Source organism: Drosophila ficusphila, unplaced genomic scaffold (genome assembly GCF_018152265.1).
Source record: "Drosophila ficusphila isolate 14025-0441.05 unplaced genomic scaffold, ASM1815226v1 contig_791, whole genome shotgun sequence".
In the NCBI taxonomy this organism is placed as follows: Eukaryota; Metazoa; Arthropoda; class Insecta; order Diptera; family Drosophilidae; genus Drosophila; species Drosophila ficusphila.
In genome coordinates this window covers 20,018,744-20,040,772 of record NW_025064737.1, presented here as the reverse complement: position 1 = coordinate 20,040,772, position 22,029 = coordinate 20,018,744, and the positions used below count along the sequence as shown (strand labels likewise).

The 22,029-nt window shown below is 43.7% G+C and overlaps 11 protein-coding genes across 11 annotated transcripts; 3 read left to right on the top strand and 8 right to left on the bottom strand.

Annotated features, from left to right (window-relative positions):
* Window positions 1–325: 325 nt before the first annotated feature.
* On the top strand, window positions 326–1,852 carry LOC108096020. Its single transcript, XM_017197370.1, has 2 exons — window positions 326–1,409; window positions 1,476–1,852. Exons 1-2 carry the CDS (start codon window positions 341–343, stop codon window positions 1,673–1,675), a joined length of 1,269 nt encoding a protein of 422 aa, XP_017052859.1. The 5' UTR covers window positions 326–340; the 3' UTR covers window positions 1,676–1,852.
* Window positions 1,853–2,357: 505 nt separating this feature from the next.
* LOC108095657 lies at window positions 2,358–3,750 on the bottom strand. Its single transcript, XM_017196822.2, has 2 exons — window positions 2,667–3,750; window positions 2,358–2,608 (listed from the first exon to the last, which is right to left on the bottom strand). The coding sequence occupies exons 1-2, from the start codon at window positions 3,730–3,732 to the stop codon at window positions 2,412–2,414; spliced, it is 1,263 nt and encodes a 420-aa protein (XP_017052311.1). The 5' UTR covers window positions 3,733–3,750; the 3' UTR covers window positions 2,358–2,411.
* Window positions 3,751–4,283: 533 nt separating this feature from the next.
* On the bottom strand, window positions 4,284–5,709 carry LOC108095682. Its single transcript, XM_017196851.1, has 2 exons — window positions 4,640–5,709; window positions 4,284–4,578 (listed from the first exon to the last, which is right to left on the bottom strand). The coding sequence occupies exons 1-2, from the start codon at window positions 5,703–5,705 to the stop codon at window positions 4,382–4,384; spliced, it is 1,263 nt and encodes a 420-aa protein (XP_017052340.1). The 5' UTR covers window positions 5,706–5,709; the 3' UTR covers window positions 4,284–4,381.
* A 259-nt stretch (window positions 5,710–5,968) lies between these two features.
* Window positions 5,969–7,298, bottom strand: LOC108095965. Its single transcript, XM_017197308.1, has 2 exons — window positions 6,262–7,298; window positions 5,969–6,203 (listed from the first exon to the last, which is right to left on the bottom strand). The coding sequence occupies exons 1-2, from the start codon at window positions 7,295–7,297 to the stop codon at window positions 6,007–6,009; spliced, it is 1,233 nt and encodes a 410-aa protein (XP_017052797.1). The 5' UTR covers window position 7,298; the 3' UTR covers window positions 5,969–6,006.
* Window positions 7,299–8,780: 1,482 nt separating this feature from the next.
* Window positions 8,781–10,184, bottom strand: LOC108095964. The gene is made up of 2 exons (XM_017197307.1): window positions 9,128–10,184; window positions 8,781–9,072 (listed from the first exon to the last, which is right to left on the bottom strand). The coding sequence occupies exons 1-2, from the start codon at window positions 10,182–10,184 to the stop codon at window positions 8,876–8,878; spliced, it is 1,254 nt and encodes a 417-aa protein (XP_017052796.1). The 3' UTR covers window positions 8,781–8,875.
* A 388-nt stretch (window positions 10,185–10,572) lies between these two features.
* LOC108095668 lies at window positions 10,573–11,943 on the bottom strand. Its single transcript, XM_017196833.2, has 2 exons — window positions 10,868–11,943; window positions 10,573–10,811 (listed from the first exon to the last, which is right to left on the bottom strand). Exons 1-2 carry the CDS (start codon window positions 11,922–11,924, stop codon window positions 10,615–10,617), a joined length of 1,254 nt encoding a protein of 417 aa, XP_017052322.1. The 5' UTR covers window positions 11,925–11,943; the 3' UTR covers window positions 10,573–10,614.
* Window positions 11,944–12,644: 701 nt separating this feature from the next.
* Window positions 12,645–14,580, bottom strand: LOC108095991 (serine/threonine-protein kinase rio2). The gene is made up of 4 exons (XM_017197336.2): window positions 14,294–14,580; window positions 13,858–14,236; window positions 13,609–13,800; window positions 12,645–13,555 (listed from the first exon to the last, which is right to left on the bottom strand). The coding sequence occupies exons 1-4, from the start codon at window positions 14,499–14,501 to the stop codon at window positions 12,721–12,723; spliced, it is 1,614 nt and encodes a 537-aa protein (XP_017052825.1). The 5' UTR covers window positions 14,502–14,580; the 3' UTR covers window positions 12,645–12,720.
* Window positions 14,581–15,090: 510 nt separating this feature from the next.
* On the top strand, window positions 15,091–17,550 carry LOC108095822 (probable glutamine--tRNA ligase). The gene has a single exon (XM_017197101.2). The coding sequence runs from the start codon at window positions 15,148–15,150 to the stop codon at window positions 17,482–17,484; it is 2,337 nt and encodes a 778-aa protein (XP_017052590.1). The 5' UTR covers window positions 15,091–15,147; the 3' UTR covers window positions 17,485–17,550.
* On the bottom strand, window positions 17,536–18,082 carry LOC108095825 (peptidyl-prolyl cis-trans isomerase NIMA-interacting 4). The gene is made up of 2 exons (XM_017197105.2): window positions 17,946–18,082; window positions 17,536–17,881 (listed from the first exon to the last, which is right to left on the bottom strand). The coding sequence occupies exons 1-2, from the start codon at window positions 18,019–18,021 to the stop codon at window positions 17,565–17,567; spliced, it is 393 nt and encodes a 130-aa protein (XP_017052594.1). The 5' UTR covers window positions 18,022–18,082; the 3' UTR covers window positions 17,536–17,564.
* A 216-nt stretch (window positions 18,083–18,298) lies between these two features.
* On the top strand, window positions 18,299–19,770 carry LOC108095823 (3-ketodihydrosphingosine reductase). The gene is made up of 3 exons (XM_017197102.1): window positions 18,299–18,599; window positions 18,686–19,254; window positions 19,317–19,770. Exons 1-3 carry the CDS (start codon window positions 18,383–18,385, stop codon window positions 19,518–19,520), a joined length of 990 nt encoding a protein of 329 aa, XP_017052591.1. The 5' UTR covers window positions 18,299–18,382; the 3' UTR covers window positions 19,521–19,770.
* Window positions 19,771–19,952: 182 nt separating this feature from the next.
* Window positions 19,953–21,846, bottom strand: LOC108095824 (protein RER1). The gene is made up of 2 exons (XM_017197104.2): window positions 21,291–21,846; window positions 19,953–21,229 (listed from the first exon to the last, which is right to left on the bottom strand). The coding sequence occupies exons 1-2, from the start codon at window positions 21,357–21,359 to the stop codon at window positions 20,687–20,689; spliced, it is 612 nt and encodes a 203-aa protein (XP_017052593.1). The 5' UTR covers window positions 21,360–21,846; the 3' UTR covers window positions 19,953–20,686.
* Between the last annotated feature and the right edge of the window lie 183 nt (window positions 21,847–22,029).

The following is a 22,029-nucleotide window of genomic DNA, read 5'->3' as shown; positions in this document are numbered from 1 at the left end:
AGCAATCTATGAACGCCACGTCAGCAAGTTTTGTCGCGATTTACGACGGGCGCACTTACATAATATATAGACGCGTGCACCGATCTGCGAAATGTGCGCCGTTATCACACCCGTCCGAGTGCCGCGATCTGAGCTCTGCCTTTATCTAGTCAGCTTTAGATACTCGCGGATCTCCAGCGGGGAGATTCTATGGACGGCAGTCTACGTAATTGTCTGAGTCGGGTTGCTTTACGGCTACCATAATGTGGGATCTGACGCCTTTGAGATTGTGCCTCCGGTCAGCCTATAAATGGGGCCTCCAACGGGAGACTGTCATCCAGAACTCAGGTTGAGCATCATCATGGTGGAACAGGGAAAAGAGAACGCTACCGACTTTCATCCGGCGCCAGTTTGGCTGGACGAAGCCTACCTGGAGCGTCTGCTGAGGGATCTGAAAAAGGATCCCGGACTGAAGATCACCGATCTGGTGATCAAACCCGCCACTGCCAAGGGTGATAATTATGCCAGTGTGATGACGCGTGTGAAGATTTTGTTCTTGAAAAGCGGCGCCAAGAATCCCGACACTGAGTTCTATATTGTGAAGACCACGTACGAGAACGATGCCTTCGCCTCGGCTATATTTTCCGAGTACCAGGTTAGCTCCACGGAGATGCGAATGTACGAGAAGATCCTGCCGCAGTTGAGTTCGTTGATCGAAAAGACCCGCCAGCCGGAAAAACTGTTTGCCAAGACCTTGCATGTTGACTACGAACACGAGGCCATCATCTTCGAGGATCTGGCCGTTTTGAACTATACTCTGGCCGATCGACTCGTTGGCTTTGACCTCGAACACACTCGTTTGGCACTGAGGAAACTGGCCAAAATGCACGCCACCGCAGCGGTTCTCAACGAACGTCAGCCGGGAGTCCTGACCAAATTCGATCATGGCATCTTCAATCGTCACACCCAAGGCTTTGCGCCCTTCTTTGTGAACACGGTGGGCGTGGCATCGGAATTTGCCAGAGAATGCCCCGAGTTAGGTGAGCAATATGCCAAGAAGTTGAAGGACCTGCAGGAGCGAGTGATGGAGTACTCCACGAGGGTCTACGATCCGCTGCCGGGCGAGTTCAACACCTTGGTGCACGGCGATTACTGGGTGAACAATGTGATGCTGCGATACGGAGAGAACAAGGAACCCCTCGACATGACCCTGATCGACTTCCAGTTCTGCAGCTGGTCCTCGCCGGCAGTGGATCTGCACTACTTCTTCAACACCTCGGTTCAGAGCTCCATTCGGTTTGAGCAGCAGGACGAACTGATTCAGTATTACCACTCGGTGCTCGTGGAAACGCTCAAGGATCTCAACTTTGCTGGCTACACTCCCACCTTGAGGCAGTTCATTCTGCAGCTGGAGAAGGGAAGATTCTTTGGTAAGCACACCGAATTCTCTTTGTTAATAAAATCCCTAATTTACATATACAATTTTTTATTTTCAGCTGTCACAGTTGCGCTGGTCTGCCAGGCCATATTGACCAACGATCAGACCGCCGATGCCGACTTCCATGCCTTAATGAAGGATGACGAACGAGGACGTAACTTCCGGAAATTGTTGTACACAAACAAGAGACTTCAAGCTAATCTCAAACATGAGCTGCCACGCTTCGATCGGAGCGGTCTTCTCGATGTAATCGACTGAACAAGAACCACACATTAATTGGTTGTCTTCTTAATTAATTTTTACTATGTATTAAAATAAACTAAAACTAAGCGATATATAAAAACATAATAAACATTGGCTTCCAAGTCAGATTTTGTACTCGTGAGCACTATCTCAAATGCTAAACGTGCCTTTAAAGTACCAAGATAAACAGAATCAACAGTGCGTATGAGTGATGTATTTGCAACTAAAAATAAACTAAGTTTCCTTCCTTTTAAAGTTTTTTACAGCCGTAACTCGTAAAGTAACTTTATTTGAAAAGTAATAAAAAACAATTATATCAACTGATATATATATCCTAGATTATTTTTTTTTAAATATTTCTTATTCACTTACATTGCTTTATAGCGCCAGACATCTGCGTTTTATCTTTTTGCGCATCTGTTTTTTTTTTTCTATTTCACAATGCTTGTAAGTCTTATCAGCTGAGATTTTTATTTTGGTTTGCACTTCTATTTTGTGAAGTGCCTAACACAATCTCCAACCTCAAGTAGATCCTTTTGTTATCAGTCGAGAACAGCGTCTCTCGAACTAAAAGGTCAGTTATGGCCGAAATAATTGCCGCTATCTACTGATAGTCGTAGGCTATAAAGCACAAAACACGATAGCTATTTTTCCGAGAAATATGTAAGTATGTAATAAGCAAAAACAACGGAGCTGGTTATGTACGCACTAGAACTAAACTCTTTATTTACTTAAAATATTCACACTCGCATCACATATCGTCTAGCAATCCGAACTGGTCAAGGAACGGCAGGGTGATACTCAGCTTCTTTTTGATGGCTTCCGACTCATAGACGGAGTCCTTAAACCTCATACCGCTTTCGGAACTGGAGAGGATCTGCTCGAGGGAGGCATCCTCCTTTCCTTCGTACTGCATGACGGGTTCGAAGACCAGGGAGCAGAAAACAGCTGTTGATTTATGGAAATATTAATACAATTAAAGAGGCTAATGAAGAGATATACCCACAATAGAAAGCTCTCGAGCGGAACTGCAGTTGGAATTCAAATAAACTGGGAATCCGACCCGAATACTTGAGCTTCTTGAGGGCCTCCACCAGTTTATAGTAATAGAACTGTACCAATTCCGCCTGATGTTCCAGTCGGAGATTGTCCTGCAAAGAGGTGGCGAAGAAATAGTGCAGATCGATGGCCGGGGAGTTCCAAACGCTGAACTGAAAATCGATAAAAATGGCATTGGTGGGATGATCCTTGGCGTCATTCTGGAACATAAAGTTGGTGGTCCAAAGATCTCCGTGCGCCAAAGTCAGGAAATCTCCGGAATTGCTGAGCATCGTCCTTTCGCCATAATCCATTATACGTTCGACAAGTCGATCGATCTTGTGCTTGAATCGCGGACCCAATTCCCGATCCGAGCTGAGAGATCGGGAAAGGGCCTCCAGAAGATTGGTCATGATCTTTCCATAAGCTCGGGTGTGATTGTTGAAGAATCCACGATCGTAGTTCTCCGCAAAGATTCCCGGCTGACGCTCGGCGAGAACGGAAGCCGCTGCATGAAAGCTGGCCAACTTTTCCAGGACCAGATGAGTGTGCTCCAGATCCAGTTTCTTCCGGCGGCAGGCCACCTTGTAGTTGTCCAGTGACATGTCCTCAAAAATGATGGAATCCCGTTTACGATCCACATTCATGGTGGCTGCAAAGAGTTTTCTTGGGTCTTTGAGCTCCTTCTTGACCATGTCCGCCAGTTGGGGCAGGATGTGCTCGTATATATCCATCTCTCGGGTGTAGACTCCGTAGTGTATGAGCACATCTCCAGCGGGATCTTTGTCAGCGAATGTGGTCTTGACCAGGAAGGTAGTGGCCTGCTTGTCCTTCGATTCCTTCGTGAAGTACTCCACATTGATTCTAGTCATCACACTACCATAGTTTCCTCCATTGGCAATGGCTGGGCTTGTGACCAGTTTCTCGAGTTTTAAAGAACTGTTTTTAAAGTAGGTTCTCAGCTTTTCCTGCACATAATCCGAGGTGAGCCAAGCTGGCGGTGGGTGAACTTTGTGGGTTGATTTCTCAGGCATGATCCTAACTGTAACGCAGTGCCCTTGTTTCTGATACTTTTCGCAGAGAAGCCCACTGTTTTTATAGCAAACCATAGTATATACGATAAGTATAGTGCAGGTACATAGTGGCGTCTAGCTTTGTCATGGGCAAACAACACTTGAGCTGTTTTCGAGTCTAGCCGAATGCGCTCGTTTATTGCAATGCACATTTATTTGATTATTCTAGAGGCATCTAAACTTTCAGATAATCTAAATTCGAATCAGATATACACACCATTTCACCATAGAAGTGGTGAAATAAGAATGGCGCCACTTTGGATTTAGTTGATTACTATATAAACACATATACACTTTTATAAAATCGGCTTTGTTAATTGAAAAAATAATTCATTTAATTGGTTGCGGCAAACACTTTTTCTTATAGGTTTTTGTTAATTTTAAAGTCAATATGATTAAGCAATCATGAAACTATTCAATGGAACGAGTCACTTTTATACTATTTTCGCACAACTACGGGTAAACTTGACGCCTCTCTCCCAGATAAAAAAAATTATTTGAGTATACACCAATTAGAGTTTATAACAGGCACATATATTTGTGTTTTTTTACTCTAACAATGAAAATATATCTTTAATAAAAACAAACAAATTAAGTAACAAAATGTATTTCACATAATGTCTAACAATCCCAATTCGTCAAGAAACGGTAAGGTAAGACGCATCTTCCTTCTGGTTTCTGCATTCTGATAAAGATCGTTCTTGAACCGCATTGCGCTCTCTGAAGAAGATATTATCTGTTCCATTGAAGCCTCCTCCTTGCCATTGTATGCCTGCGAGGGTTCAAAACACAGTGATGCAAAGGCAGCTGAAAATGAAATCTCAAATAAAGTCAAAATGATCAGACAAACAATATTTTTTCCACCCACCATAGAAGGCTCTGCTCCGGAACTGCTGGTGGAATGCAAATAAGCTAGGAACGTGTCCGGAATATTTAACTCTTTTTAAAGCATCCCTCAGTTTATAGTAGTAAAACTGAACCAATTCGGGCTGGTGTTTTAAGCGAATGTGTTCCTGCAAAGTATTCGAAAAGAAATAGTGTAAATCGATGGCTGGAGAAGTCCACATGCTGAATTGGAAGTCGATAAATATGGCGTTGGTGGGATGATTTTCTGAATCGTACTGGAACATAACATTTGTGGTCCAAAGGTCACCATGAGCCAGGGTCAAAAAATCGCCGGGAACAATAGATGTTGCTTTCTCGCCGTAATCCATTACGTTCTCAACCAATCGATCGATCTTCGCCTGGTAACGCTCCTTCAGATCCGGATCGAGCTCTAGTGAACGGGACAAGGCCTGCAGAAGATTTTTCATAATGGGCTCATATCCCCTGGTGTGTTGGTTAAAAAATCCGCGATCGAAGTTCTTCGCAAAGATGTCCGGATGTCGTTCTGCTAATGCTGCTCCGGCTGCATGAAAATTGGCTAATTTTTCTAGGACCAGATGGGTGTGCGCCATATCCAACTTCTTTAGTCGATCCGCCACTTTATAGTGCTCCAGCGAAAGATCCTCAAAGATGATTGAGTTTTGACTGCGATCCACATTCACGGTACCCGCAAACAATTTCCTGGAGTCGCCAAGTTCACTCCTCACCAGATTCGCCAGCTTGGGCAATATCTGCTCATACATATCCATTTCCCTGGTGTAGACCCCATAGTCCAAGAGCACTTCTGCAGCAGGATCCTTGTCGGAAAATGTTGTTTTTACCAGGAACCTTGTCGATTCCTTGGCTTTTGAGCTATTCGTAGTATATTCCACGTTAATGCGGGTCATAACACTGGCGTAGTTTTCCCCATTGCCAAGAGCGGGTTTTATTTCCAGGTTTAGCAGTATAAGACACTTATTCTCGAAGTAAGAACGTAGCTTTTCCTCGACGTAATCCCGAGTGAGCCAAGTAGGTGCCAAGTAGGTAGTATTGTTTTTTTCCTTAGACATGATATGATCCGTAGCGCAAGCCCTCAGTTACTGACTTTTTCACAACTGCTTCGTGCTTTTATAGCCGCTCGATTGCCAATGACAACTATTTCATATTCTAGTCTTATCACTCTATCCAGCGGCATACACACAAAAAAATTGCAGGGGTGTCTGAAAATACCACCTGGTTACGCTCCTGTCTCTATCTCCTTATCTTTCTTATCTCTTAACTATTAATCATTTAGTTCACATAACAATCGATGAGAAAGTTTTTTTTTAAATTATTAGTTTATTCATATTACACATTTTTATTGCATAAATTTTACATTTCGTCTAGCAGTCCAAATTGATCGAGGAACGGCAATATCCGGTGTAATTTCTTTTGGTTTTCCTCTGTCTGGATCACTGCGTCACTTATCCGTAATCCTCTCTCATCGTCGGACAAAAAATTTTCAATTGACGGATCTTCGTTGCCATCGTAAACCATAACAGGCTCGAATATCAGTGATGAAAACACAGCTGATAATAAATTGCAACAGTTATAAAAGTTAAGGTTTTGGCAATCAGAAATACTCACCATAAAAAGCCTTGGCTCGAAATTGTTGTTGGAAATCAAACAAACTAGGCACCTTGCCCAAATAGTTCACCTTTCTCAGAGCCTCCACAAGCTTGTAGTAGTAAAATTGGACCAGTTCCGTCTGATGCTCCAGTCTAAGGTTTTCGTGTATTGAAGTCGAGAAGAAATAGTGCAAATCGATGGCTGGAGAGTTCCAAACGCTAAACTGGAAGTCGATGAAAATGGCGTTTATGGGATGACCTTCGTCATCGTACTTAAACATCACATTTGTGGTCCAAATATCTCCATGAGCCAGGGTCACAAAATCGCCGGGATTAACTGACGTCGACCGCTCACCATAGTCCATTATATTTTCGATTAGATGATTGACCTTTTTTTGGTACTGCTCTTTTAGATCCTCATTTAACTCCAATGTACGATAAAGGGACTTCAAAATATTTTTCATGATTGGTTCGTAGCCGCGAACATGTTTGTTAAAAAATCCACGATCATAGTTTTTATCAAAGATTCCAGGCTTTCGCTCTGCTAAAGCTGCTCCGGCTGCATGAAAATCCGCCAGTTTTTCCAGGACTAGATGAGTATGCTCCAGATCCAGTTTCTTTAGCCTACAGGCAACTTTGTAATTTTCCAGCGACAGATCCTCAAAGAGAATGGAGTCCCGTTCACGATTCACATTCACAGTAGCAGCAAATAATTTCCGGGTATCCTGGATCTCCTTTCGCAGAATGTCCGCCAATTGTGGCAGGATCTGTTCGTACATGTCAATTTCTCTTGTGTAGATTCCGTAGTTGATAAGCAAATGAGCTGCGGGATCCTTATCGGCGAAGGTCGTTTTCAGCAGGAACGTTGCCGGCTGCTTATCCTTTGAGTCCTTTGTGGTGTACTCCACATTAATGCGGGTCATCACACTGGCTCCATTTGCAGTCGCCGGCTTTACCTCCAGTTTCACCAGACTTAGGCTGTCATTATTGAAGTAGGTTCTTAGCTTTTTCTCTACGTATTCCTCAGTCAGCCACGCGGTCGTTTCCTCAGGCATTATGTTCAAATTCTGCTGAATATTGTCGGAGGTGCAACGCTTTTATAGAACGGCGGGAGGTACATGCTTATTTATCTCGTCAAGTCAAGAATTGGAGAGTGAAAAATCAGGGGCGGACGCAGAAAAAAATTTTGGGTGGGGTCCGATCAAAATTTTTTTTTTTGTTTATATGGTTAAAATACCGTGTGGTGTAAGGGGGTTTTGAAAAAGTCTAAGATTTTGGAGGGGGGTCCGGACCCCCCCGGAAGGTACACTCTAATCTATGTCGTCAACTCGTAAGCTCCTCAATTGCCAGCAATTGAAAAGATTTCCAGAGCAAATGCGAGAGAATTTATCAAAAAGTACTTCGTTAGAACGACTAGACATAGAAGAGCGACAAATAATTAAATAGAGTTTAAACTAAATGAAGCTGTTCAGTTATCAAGGCATAGTAAAAAAAAACGTTTAATTTTTCATGTGACTTTTTTATGCCTTTTATTTTTTACCTTCTCCTCCTTACCACTATTTTACTTAACTCAAATACTCAAAAATACTTACCGAGTGATTACACTTGATAAATAAGGTAAGCTGTAAATTTTATTAAGTGATAAAATCCTCTCTTTTCATACTTTTGAGAACTTGGAATAGTAGATCTAGAGATTAAGGTAGATGCGAGATAGCCAGCCTTCAGATTATATCATTTTATACGCTTGCAGAAAGAAAGGGTATTATAATTTCAGTCAGAAGTTTGAAACGCAGTGAAGAAGACACCTCAGACCCCATAAAGTATATATACTTGATCAGCATCACGATCTGAATCGAAATACGTCTGTCTGTCTGTCCTCCTGTCTGTTTCTATGTAAACTAGTCTATCAATTTTAAAGTTTTTTTTGCTGCAACTTTCCCAAAAGTTGTGTAGTTATTGCACGCAGTATATATGTCGGAACGGGCCGGATCGGCCGACTATATCGGATAGCTCCCATACGAGAGAGTGAAATAAAAAATTCTTACGCCGTTGTTTTTGATCAGATCGACTTGATTTCTTCCAGATGTCGTTTTGTAACTACTAGGTATTAAATTTCAGATTAAATTTTATCAAAATCGGATAACTCTATCATATAGCTGCCATAGGAAAGACCGAAATATATATATATAAATAATAGAAAAAAAATATAACGTCGTTGTTTTTAATCCGTCAAGCATGATTTTCAAAATATGGAGCTTTTTTATAACCCTTGAATCGAGAAAAAAAATTTCATTAAAATCCGACAACGTTATCATATAGCTGCCATAGGAAAGATAGAAAAATCTATATAGAAATAACCGAGATAAAATTTTAACTTCGTTGTTTTTTATCAGACAAGCACGATTTTTGGAATATAGAGTTTTCTTGCCACTCTTGAATAACAAATTAAATTTTATAAAAATCGGACAACTATATCACATAGCTGCCATATGAACAATAGTCGAAAATATGGAAAATTAATAGAAAAATCGTCATAGCTTCGATGTTCTTTGGCCTTTATGTATTTGATGACTGCAAGGGTATATAAGCTTCGGCTTGCCGAAGCTAGCTTCTTTTCTTGTTATTGCATATTTTCACATTTCGTCTAGCAGTCCAAATTGATCGAGGAACGGTAATATCCGGTGTAATTTCTTTTGGCTTTCTTCTGTCTGGATTACTGCGTCCCTTATCCGTAATCCTTCCTCATCGTCGGACAAAAAACTTTCAATTGACGGCTCTTCCTTGCCATTGTAAACCATAGTAGGCTCGAATATCAGTGATGAAAACACAGCTGAGAAAGAATTGCAACAGTTATTAAAGTTAAGGTTTTGAAAAGAAAAACTTACCATAAAAAGCCTTGGCTCGAAATTGTTGTTGGAAATCAAACAAACTAGGCACCTTGCCCAAATGTTTCACCTTTTTCAGAGCCTCCACAAGCTTGTAGTAGTAAAATTGGACCAGTTCCGTCTGATGCTCCAGTCTAAGGTTTTCGTGTATTGAAGTCGAGAAGAAATAGTGCAAATCGATGGCTGGAGAGTTCCAAACACTAAACTGGAAGTCTATGAAAATGGCGTTTATGGGATGACCTTCGTCATCGTACTTAAACATCACATTTGTGGTCCAAATATCTCCATGAGCCAGGGTCACAAAATCGCCGGGATTAACTGACGTCGACCGCTCACCATAGTCCATTATATTTTCGATAAGATGACTGATCTTCTTTTGGTATCGCTCTTTTAGATCCTGATTTAATTCCAAGGTACGGTATAAGGACTTCAAAATATTTTTCATGATTGGTTCGTAGCCGCGAACATGTTTGTTAAAAAATCCACGATCGTAGTTTTTATCAAAGATTCCAGGCTTCCGCTCTGCTAAAGCTGCTCCGGCTGCATGAAAATCTGCCAGTTTTCCCAGCACTAAATGAGTATGCTCCAGATCCAGTTTCTTTAGCCTACAGGCCACTTTGTAATTTTCCAGCGACAAATCCTCAAAAAGAATTGAGTCCCGTTCACGATCCACGTTCACAGTAGCAGCAAATAATTTCCGGGTATCCTGGATCTCCTTCCGCACAATATCCGCCAATTGTGGCAGGATCTGTTCGTACATATCTATTTCTCTTGTGTAGATTCCGTAGTTGATAAGCAAATGAGCTGCGGGATCCTTATCGGCGAAGGTCGTTTTCAGCAGAAACGTTGCCGGCTTCTTATCCTTTGAGTCCTTTGTGATGTACTCCACATTGATACGGTTCATCACACTGGCGTAGTTTTCTCCATTTGCTGTCGCCGGCTTTACCTCCAGTTTCACAAGGTTGAGGCTGTCGTTGTTGAAGTAGATTCTTAGTTTTTTCTCTACGTATTCCTCAGTTAGCCACGCGGGCTTTTTACAGCTTGTTTCCTCAGCCATTATATTCAAATTCTGCTGAATTTCGTCAGAGGTGCAACGCTTTTATAGAACGGCGGGAGGTACATGCTAATCTATCTCGTCCAGTCGTAAGCTCCTTAATTGCCAGCAATTGAAAAGATTTCAAGAGCAAACGCGAGAGCATTTATCAAAAAGAACTTAGTACCGACTAGACATAGAAGAGCGTCAAATAATAAACTAGAGTTTACACTAAATTAAGCTGTTCAGTTATCAAGACATGGTAAAAATAACTTTTAATTTTTCACGTGACTCTTTTATGCCTTTTATTTTTCACGTGATTATTTTTAGGCATAAAAATCCTCTCTTGACACACTTTAGAGAACTTGGAATAGAATATCTAGAGATTGAGGTAGATGCGAGATAGCCAGCCTTCAGATTATATCTTTTTATTTTGTTTGCTATGACAAAGTCTTTACATTTCATCAAGCAATCCCCATTGCTCTAGATAGGGAAGTGTGAGGTGTAGCTTCTTCCTAACGCACTCCTGCTGGAAAACATCGTCCTTGAGCCGCATCCCACTCTCGCCCTCGGAAATAATTTGTCCCAGGGAAGCCATCTCCTTGCCATTGTACAGCATCAAGGGCTCGAACATCAAGGAAGCAAAAACAGCTGCCAAATAAGATCGATTAGAATGAAAACCAAAGTGGATGAAACATTTTACCCACCATAGAAAGCTCTGGCCCGGAACTGCAGTTGAAAATCGAACAAACTGGGAATGTGGCCAGAGTAGTTCACTTTTTTTAAAGCATCCTTAAGTTTGTAGTAATAAAACTGTACCAGCTCAGGTTGATTTTGCAGTCGCAGTTCGTCGTGTATGGAGGTGGAGAAGAAATAGTGCAGATCGATGGCCGGGGAGTTCCAAACGCTGAACTGAAAGTCGATAAAGACGGCATTGGTGGGATGTCCTTTGTCATCGTACTGAAACATAACATTGGTGGTCCAAAGATCTCCGTGGGTCAGGGTCAAAAAGTCCCCGGGATGGTTAGTGGTCGATCGCTCTCCATAGACCATTACTTGATCTACAAGGCGGTTTATCTTCGCCTGATACTTCTGACGCAACTCCTGATCCAGGTTAAGCGAACGGGACAGAGCCTTAAGCAGATTCGTCATTACCGGTTGATAGCCTCGAGTATGTCTATTGTAAAATCCTCGGTCATAATTAACCGTGAAGATCCCCGGTTCCCTCTCGGCCAGAACTGCTCCGGCTGCATGAAAGCTTGCCAACTTCTCCAAAACCAGGTGGGAGTGCTCCAGATCCAGTTTCTTTAGCCTGCAGGCCACTTTATAATGCTCCAGCGAAAGGTCCTCGAAGATAATCGAATTCGTTTCCTTATTTACGTTTAAGGAGCCTGCAAAAAGCCTTCGTGAATCCTGGATCTCCTTCTTCACCAGATCAGCCATCTTGGGCAAAATCCGCTGGTACATGTCCATTTCCCGGGAGTAAACCCCGTAATTGACCAGCACATGAAAGGCCGGATCCTTCTCAGCAAACGTGGTTTTCATTAGGAAGCTGGTGGCCAGTTTTTTCTTAGATCCCTGCGTAGTGTACTCCACATTGATGCGGGTCATAACGCTGGCGTAGTTTTCTCCATTCGGGACAGCGGGACTAATTTCCCATTTTTCCAGCCTCAAGGATTCGTCTTTGAGGTAGGTGCTTAGCTTCTGTTGGACATAGTCTTTGCTGAGCCATGAAGGTACAGGATGGGGATTTTCCTCCGGCATTGTGTGTTCGAAACTGAAGCTTGAGGTGTTTACTAGTAATTGTATTTCGTCAGAGAAGGAATGCTTTTATAGAGCAGCTGGGTGTTCATGGTAAATATGATAGCTAGTACCTAAGGTGTCGTGCGTTGACTTGCTTTGTCATTGTCAATTGGATAATTTTGTCAAGATTCACCTCTCTCCGACTAACATGAATGCCCTGTTACACAAAAAACATCTACCTTACGACATTTATAAATTGGTTTCTAAACTTAGCAAGCGCAATAAACAATTATATTGATATTCCCTGATTTCAAATTTTAAAAAACATTGCCTACAATTGATTTTCTTATTTAATAGTGTCTTTAGTTTTCTCTAAGCTTTCTAGTGGAAGATTAATAAATGTGTCCTTATAAAAATATATGAAAATTAATATACCGGAAAGGAATTTAAACAACTTGACTGACCTATTACAGACCTACTAAACATCATCATCCCATTTTTAATAGGTAGTATTTATTTCAAACATTTTGCTGACTCATGGAAGAGTTGTCTATCACAATGCACCGCACGCCGGAATAATGGCGAAATCTGTGTAGCAAGGGATTACACTAGATAAAGAGATTTAGGCTTTTATTACAGGCAAGCGTAACTGAGCTGTGTAGTTGGGGATGAGTGCAGAAAACAATTAAATCTAAAATAGCCAAAAAACAGTCGAAACATTTTAAATAAAAGATGTAAGCCTTTCACTTTAGTTTAACCCTTTTTATTTTAAATATACATATCACTACAAGGAATAAAAAATATCAAAAAAAAATATCTAGAAGTCCCAGCCGGCATATTCCTTAACCACATCCTTGTTCTCCTTGCGATGACGGTGCACAGCACTAGCCTCCCCCTTGGCCACACACTTCTTGCGCTGCTCCCGCTTTTCCTTGATGTCCATGTTTCGGCGTATCCGGTCTGTGATCACGGACGGAGCTATTGTGCTGGTTGTTGTGGAGAAAGAGCGCTGACTTCTCGCGTCATTTAGCATTTGTTCAACCATTTTCAGGCGATACATGCGCGAGTTCGGATCCAAGCCGACGAGTTCGGGCACTTCGTCGGTATCCAGATCGTTGGAGCTGATGGACTTTGCATCTTCTGCTGCAGTATGTTCAGCTAAATCACCCAATTTTTCCGGAATATCCTTAGGAATTTCAACCGGAAGGGAAACGTCCAACTTCTCGGGCAGTGTCTGATCGGGAACTTCTGGACCTACATTCAGATGTCCTAGATATTGTGTACACGATTCAATGTAGCGACGCACAGCTTCATCTGTCTTTTGAGTTGGCTTAGCCTCGCTATATAACACCTCATTATCCACCTGTCGTCTGCACTCGTCAATCTCAACCGCTGCCGCAGTAACCAAGGTGGGAGGCTCCTCCTCCTCAACATCGTCACCCTCTTCGTCCTCATCATCCTGTTCCACCATGCCGTACTCTTGGAGCAGATCCTGTTCCATCTCTTTGGTGAAGCCATAACCTGTGCAATGTACCTCCGCATCCAGATCATCCTCTCGCACAAGATCGCTAAACTTGGGGTAGTCTTCGCTTTCGTAACCAAATTTGCGACGAAACATTTCCCGCACGCAGTTTACGTCACGTTCGAAGAAGCTGGAAAGAATTGAGTAAGCAAAAATACTTGCATAATATTTAAAAAGGCTTACAATTGAGCATTCTCATGCGAGGTGGACATCATCTGTGGAAAATCAATCAATATGGGCTTGCCGGCGTCCGTCACCATCAAATTAAACTCGTTAAAATCGCCATGGATTACTCCAGAATTTCCCAGGCGGACAATTAGATTCATGAGGTCATCGTAAACCTGTGGGGCATCCAGCAGCTCATGAACTTGGGTCCTGGAAATATTGAGATTATGAAAAAAAAAATAGTAAGCAAGTAAATAATCATCTTACATGGGCCAGCCTTTGACAAGATCCATGAGAACACAGTGACGATTAAAATCAATGGGTTTGGGCACAGGAAATCCACGATCGTACAGGGCAGACATGTACGCAAACTCGCGGGTGGCCGAGATGCGGGATAGGTACAACCAGGAGGCTTTGTGACGACGACCATGGTAATCTCTCTTAGCTTTTACGTTCCTGAAACAAGTGCGACCCAATCTATGCAGTTTCAGACAAATGGCAGTGCCTTCCTCATCGGCCACCACATAAATGTTGGACTCTTTGCCAATGCCGATTTGATTACCAAACGAACTAACTGATCCCCGCAAAGTAAGGGATTTAAGAGCCAAGTAATCGTAGCCCGTGTTGGTCAAGCGATAGCCGTCGTCTGTAGGGAACATTGGATTAATAATATTAAAATTTACAACCCAAAAGTTGTACATACACTTTTTGCCTCGCTCATATGCCAGCAGTTTATGCTTGCAAAGTTCCTTAAGCAACTTGTGGACTCCACCCGATTTCAGGTTCGCAATGGCTGCTGCCAAGGGTCCGGGGACAAGTTCGTGGTTCTTCATGCCCATCTCGATGGCGGTGAGAACGCGAAAGTCCTCCTTGGTGAGATAGCGCAGCACTGTCACGTTTAATTTACCCATTTTCGATTTTTTTTTTTTGGCAGTCTAACAGCGCATTTATCAATGTTTTCCTTTCACACGTGCAGGCATTTAGAGATGGGAGCAGGTCGATAATCTGCGCATCGTTTAGACTTGTGTCATTAGTCCCCCTAATATTTTATTTGCAATTGATAAAAAACCAGTCGCTCAGGCACATCAATTCAAAAATAATAAATAATTAAACTTCTTACGACCCTAAGATGCAAAAATACATATGTCGTATTTGCCTGGTGAATAATAAAAAAAATTATTAATATTTTTAATGCAACAGGTGACTCCATTGCGCAGAGTCAAACGGCTATTAAGTTTGGATCATCTACACAGAACAATTTGCGTGTCCTGATAGAAGGATGCACAAAACGCATTTGAAATATTAGAAACATACGCAGTGAGTCACCAAAGGTACTGCTTCACAACTGGTTAAAAAAATTCTCTAAACTAAAAGAAAAAACTAAATTTTTTTTAAATTTTAATTGCTCCTGTTACCCAAAAAACTTTGAAACCAAAGCAGTCATAAAAATTAAAGTTCCGATAGTATTTTCCGAAATGTAACTAGTGGATTTCTCATGACCCGCTACGGTCATACTGCCCTGCACATCGTCATCAGAAAGGGACAAAAACCGGAGAAATGGCTGGCGAGGATCTGATTGCCCGTTTCCAGGGGCTCGGCATGAGCGAGCAGAAGGCGAAAGAGACACTGAAGAATGCCAACGTGACAAAGAACCTTCAATTGGCATTGGCAGCGGCGGGGACTGCTGCCTTGTCCGACGGTACCGGTATGTTGATCTACCACATGGCCACCAAGCTAAAGCCACAAGTTGCGGAGCAGCTTCCTCTCTTGGTGCGCTATATAGTGGAGCGCAAGCTTGACAACACGCAGCGCGTTGACGCCGCCTTGGAGTACTTGCTTAAGTGCGGCCAGAGCCTAAAGGCCAACATAGATGTCAAGGAGCTAGAGAAGGAGTGCGGCGTGGGAGTGGTGGTCACTCCGGAGCAGATCGAGCGCACTGTCCAGGACAAGATTAGGGCCAGCTACAAGGAAGCCTTGCTGGAGCAGCGCTACCACTTCAACTCCTTCAAAATCCTGCAGGATGTTCGTGGCGATCTTAAGTGGGCGGATGCCAAGTCCGTTAAGGCGGCCATTGATGTGGAGATCTTCGATCTACTTGGTCCCAAGACTGAAGCTGATTTAAAGCCTCCCACAAAGCAGAGCGAAAAGCCAAAGGCAGCGAAACCCAAACCGGAAGCAGCTCCTTCAGCTCAAGCCGCTGAAGAAGCTTCCGATGGAGCCACCACCATTGCCGAACTCATGAAGACCAAAGTACACTTCCATGCCCCTGGCGAGAACTTCAAGGCTGATGGGTATGTGGTCACTGAGCACACAGAGCGGCTGCTGAAGGAACACCTTACAAGGACTGGCGGCAAGGTGCATACTCGGTTTCCACCGGAACCAAATGGCATTCTGCACATCGGTCATGCCAAGGCCATTAACATAAATTTTGGATACGCGGCTGCCCATGATGGAGTCTGTTATCTGCGCTATGACGACACCAATCCCGAAAAGGAGGAGGAAAAGTTCTTTTTGGCCATTAAGGAGATGGTGGAGTGGCTGGGCTACAAACCATACAAGATCACTTACTCCTCGGACAACTTCCAGCAACTATACGAGTGGGCTGTGATCCTAATCAACAAGGGATTGGCCTACGTGTGTCACCAAAAGGCGGAGGAACTGAAGGGTTTCAACCCAAAACCCAGTCCCTGGAGGGAGCGTCCCATCGAGGAGTCACTGAGGCTCTTCGAGGACATGAAACGCGGCAAGATCGACGAGGGAGCGGCCACGCTCCGCATGAAGGTTACCCTTGAGGAAGGCAAGATGGACCCGGTCGCGTATCGCATCAAGTTTATTGCCCATCACCGCACGGGATCCGACTGGTGCATCTATCCCACTTACGATTATACACATTGTCTGTGCGACTCACTTGAGGACATCACCCACTCGCTGTGCACTAAGGAGTTTCAGTCGAGGCGTTCCTCTTACTACTGGCTGTGCAACGCCCTCGGCATATACTGCCCGGTGCAGTGGGAGTACGGTAGATTGAACATGAACTACGCCCTCGTTTCGAAGCGCAAGATTGCCAAGCTGATCACGGAGCAGATTGTCCACGATTGGGACGATCCCAGGCTGTTTACTCTTACGGCCCTGAGGAGAAGGGGCTTCCCCGCAGAGGCAATCAACAACTTCTGCGCCCAGATGGGCGTGACTGGAGCCCAGATTGCAGTGGATCCCGCCATGCTGGAGGCGTCCGTGCGGGATGTACTCAACATAACAGCTCCGCGTCGTTTAGTTGTCCTGGAACCTCTTAAAGTGACTATAAAGAATTTTCCGCATGCAGCACCCCTGCAGCTAGAGGTGCCCGACTTCCCGCAAAACCCACAGCAGGGATCGCACAAAATCACCCTGGATAAGGTGATCTACATTGAGCAGGGGGACTTCAAGTTGGAACCAGAAAAGGGCTACCGACGCTTGGCGCCCAAGCAATCCGTAGGTCTCCGACACGCAGGTCTAGTCATCAGCGTGGATGAGATCATAAAAGATCCGGCGACGGGAGAGGTTGTGGAACTTATCTGCACAAGTCAATCTGCCGAGCAGGCTGAGAAGCCCAAGGCTTTTGTCCAGTGGGTTTCCCAGCCGATTCAATTAGAGGTGCGCCTCTACGAGCAGCTTTTCAAGCACAAGAACCCCGAGGATCCTAACGAAGTGCCCGGCGGTTTCCTGAGCGACATCAGCGAGCAATCCATATCGGTGGTGGTTGCATTTGCGGACAAGGCTCTAAGCCAAGCCAAGGTCTTCGATAAGTTCCAGTTCGAGCGGATCGGCTTCTTCTCTGTAGATCCAGACACCACCGCGGAACACATAGTGTTTAACCGCACCGTGGGCCTAAAGGAAGATGCAGGCAAGAAGTGATAATCACGCAGGAAGTCAAGGACCCATTAGGACAAGAAATAAAATTCGAACCACATTAAAAATCGATTTATAAATTCAACTTATTTTTTTCCCTCAACCATGATGATGTGGTAGCCAAACTTGGTCTTAATAGGGGGATCTGTATACACGGGATTGTTGACGGTGGAAATGGGCAGGGCGAATGCGGCGTCTTGGAAAGGACCCACCATCGCTCCGCGGATTTGCCAACCAAGATCGCCGCCCTGTCGTGCCTTGTCCTCGCTGTAGGCAGCCGCCACCTCTGGGAACTTCTGCCCAGCTTTCAGCTTTTCCATAGCCTCGGAGATTTTGCCCTGCTTTTCACACAGGATATGGCGCACCTTCACGGCGTTGCCTCCCTTTTTCTCTTTGCCGGCAGCTATTAACAGGTGAAAAACAAGTATTCAAATGTTGAATTTTAAGCGTTAAAAAGATTTACTCACACTTGTCCTCGGCGGCGGGCTTTTTGCCACCCTTAGCGGCATCCTTGCCGCCCTTTGCGTCCTTTTTCGGTGGCATTTTCTTATATTTCTTAAATTTCAAGTTTCAACCAAACAAACAACAACAAAAATGTTGACTGGGGCTGCCACATGGGGTTAGTGATGCTCCATTAAATTTAACTTTTTTTTTTAAATTTAATCTTGTCTTCCCAAAGCTTTACTATAGCTGGTCGATATTTTTCAAAAAATATTTAGTTAAATAATAAGATAAAAAATATGATTAATTAAAAAAAGTTTTTTAATCGGTATATCGAAATTGGGCAGCCCTAGTTAGATTCGATGTTTTGACTTACGGTCACACCTCGCTGCACTTTCTAATCAGAAAGTTTACCTGAGCAGATAATAAAATAATAGATTAAAGAATCCAGGCATTTGAAAATATGGAACTGAGCTGGGAGATAGTACTTGTCGTGGGCATTGCGGTGCTGGTTCACATTCTAGTATACCTTTTCGTCATGGGTAAGCGGCCAAGGAGCATAGTGGGACGTCATGTGGTGGTCACCGGCGGCTCCAAGGGGATCGGATTGGGTCTTGCGGTAGAGTGCGCCATGAAAGGCGCCAATGTGACGGTGATAGCGCGCGACGAGAAAATGCTAAGTGAGTAATTTTCCGAAGACATGCCCAACCCTAAAATTTCTTATCTACATATGTATGCCTGTACATTTTCAATGCGCTTTTTCCAGGCGGAGCTGTGGCTCTCATGGAAGTGATTCGCCAGAGACCGGATCAAAAGTTCCAGTACAGGAGTCTGGACATTGGCGGCGACTATGAGCAGGTGGCCCGAGTGTTGGGTGAGATAGAGGAGAGTTTCGGTCCCATATACACGCTAATAAACTGCGCCGGCATGGCCATTTGCGGAGTGTTTGAGGAGGTACCCGTCCAGGACGTGCACAAGCTGATGAACGTAAATTTCTTCGGCACCTATAATTGTACGCGCTATGTCCTACCCAAGATGAAAAAGGCGGGCGAGGGCATCATTGTTATCACAGCCTCGCAGGCGGCGATGTTTGGCATCTATGGCTATGGACCTTATTCGTCGACCAAGTATGCCTTAAGAGCAATGGCCGAAACGATAGCCATGGAGTCACGAGAGCACGGCGTCAGCGTAACATTGGCATTGCCCTGCGATACAAATACTCCTGGATTTGAGGAGGAGGAGAAAACGAAGCCAAGGGAGACCAAAATAATTTCAGGTGGCGGAGGCCTAATTGAACCAGAGGTCATGGCTAAGGCCATTCTTAAGGATGCATTGGTAAGTCCAAATAAGACCGAGTCATTGGCATATCTATGTTAATATTTTCTTCTAACTTACAGAAGGGAAACTTTACCTCTACAGTGGGAGCGGAAAGCTGGTTGATCACCACTTTGGGTGGAGCTTTACTTCCTTGGGATGGCTTCTTCACCAATCTGCTGCACGCTATCGTTTTAGGACCACTGCGAATGGTTAGCTATGGACTGCACAAGTATTTTAATAGTGTCATTCGAAAATGCGCTCGAGAAGAAAAAACCCAAGGCTGAATCCGAGGTGGAGACCAAGTAGATGAGACACTTCCTTGCTGTTCTCTTTAGAATTCTGAGTGCCTAGTACATAAAGTCCACTTTTTAAGTATTTAATATTTTTACATTTACCAGTAATTTTTAGATGTCTACTTTAAAGTTGTTATTCTCGTCGCACTGTAAAGTCGTTAATTAGAGTGGGCTTGAAATGTTGGTGTCTGCATCCTTTTAATAAAAAATGGATTTATTAATTCAAGCTATTTTTAAACTATGCGATTGTCCACAAATTTTAATACAAATTTAATGGAAAATCTAAATTGTTTGATTGACCGAACTCCTTGCGTAATTCCGCATGCAAAGTTGAAATGTATTAACAACTGTTTTCCTACAGCGATTAGATACCCAACGATAAGACCCACACCTTTTTAATTAGGTCAAATTTCAACAATAACGTTTTTGGTTTTTTGTGTCTTTCTTTATTCATAAGACGCACCCAGTGTAAACTTCCTATAGTTTCAGTTTTCATTCCGCCTTTTTAACATTTTGTATAGTTAACGCTAACAAAAAGTGTATAATTGTAATGCAAAATATATATATGTTTTTATATATATTTAGTCATACATTGTTTTAGCATCTAAGCATGATAATCAAAAATATTTTTTGTCGAATACAGTAATTCTACTTTTTGGATAAAAATTCATTAAATTATTGTTAGGATTAGGAAAGTAATTAAATTAGAGCTGGTCTGCTGTGTTTCGGTATCGTTGGGGATTCACAATAGCTGGAAAGCGTTGTAAATAAATATAAATTTAAACAAGCATTTATATTAAACAATAAACAAGGTATTTGCACAAGACGCCGTACGACAACTCAACAGTGAAATGAAAATGCTACACAAACCGAAAAGGAAAATCATAATATAAGCTTGGTTCTGGTTGATGTTATGCTTCTGAATCCCGATCCGGGCTGCTTTTGGTAGCTTTCTCTAATAGTCCTCAATGGCAATGATCTGCGGTGGTTTGATGGACGATGCTGTTGATCCTCCCACTGTTGGCGACCCCAAATCCTTGGTCGCTTCGCTGTCGCTGGTTGTTGATGGTGGCACTGTAGCTGCAGAAGGGAGGCTCGAAGGGTTGCCCGCTCTCCGCTGCCGGCGCCCGAAGGTCCGACGTCTGTGCGGCTAATTGTCACTTTGAATTGCCCGCCACTGAACCGGGTCCGGCTCCCGCCAGGTCGTTGACCCTCTGGTAGCGCGGCTTGTTGCGCGTAAAGGGCAAATACTTGTACTTGATCATATGCTTGATTTGGCGCTTCATCGTGATGCAGAACAGCGTGATAAAGTACATGACCAGGATGGGCCAAAACACTGGCACGTTGAAGAAGTCGAAGAATGTGCAAATAAGTCCAATAAGCGTACTCTTTGCCACCGAGAGCCAAAATTTAAACTCCGGCAGGCGGCGGATGAATGGGCGAAACTCCTCGTTGCTGCGCGTCGGCAGATTGGGACCCTCGTCCTCGTCGTCCTGCGAATAGGGATCGAACTCTGGGTCGATTTTTGGCGTCAGAAAGGCGATGAATAAGTTTAGGTGGTAGATGCCCAGTGCATAGCACACGATGTACCAGCCCTGGTAGATGAAGATGCGCAGCACGAAGAGCAGGAGCAGAAAACCGGCGAATACCCAGCGCATCCGCGTGTGCGGTGTGCTCCGGTCCAAGGTGGATTGGTAAGTCTGTACGGATAAAATGTAAAGATTAGCCGGGTAGCCTGGTCGGGGTGGATAGATCTCGTACCTGTGAGAGGCGCTGGAAAAACTTCTTAACGCCGCCGCCGCCGGCAGCACTGCTGTCCTCGTTCATCATGGTTATCGTTAGGCTCTCATTAATCTCCGGCCCTCGACTTTAGATTTTTCTTTTTTTGTTGACTTTGACGCGGTCGCCGTGTCCGCTGCACACGTGTATCGATTCGGCGGTTGGGTTCTTTTTGGGGGCAGGGTCAGTCGGAAAGGGGCTAACAAAACACAAAACAGGCCAACTTGCAAACGAGGAGTGCTACAATCGCTAATTATTCTCTAATTCATATTCTACACCGCCCGACGTCGCCTTCGCCTTCTTCTTCTTCTTCCTCCTTGTTGCAGGGCTCTTGCGACTGTCAGTGTGTTGAGATTTCTACTTGCAGAGCCTGCTAGCCGATGCTTCAGGACTTCTGGGATCAATTCTGCAACTTAGTATGTTTCTATGCGGTAACTAATTTAATTACACTAGAGATTTGTCGGCAATTTATTGTTCTTTTTCACACAGAGTTCACCACGTCATTATGCTCTCTCAGTGGCAGGGCTGTCAAACTATCGGATAGGTATGGAACAATCGCCTGTCATCAACTATCGGTTGGGGAAAGAAAATGAAACAACTTTGCTTAAAGTAAATAATTAATACATTATTATATAATTTACAAAATGTATTAATTTAAACAGCCACAGTTGTTGTTTCAGACAAACTTTTTGCAAAGTCTCCCCTCTAATGTATCGAAAAC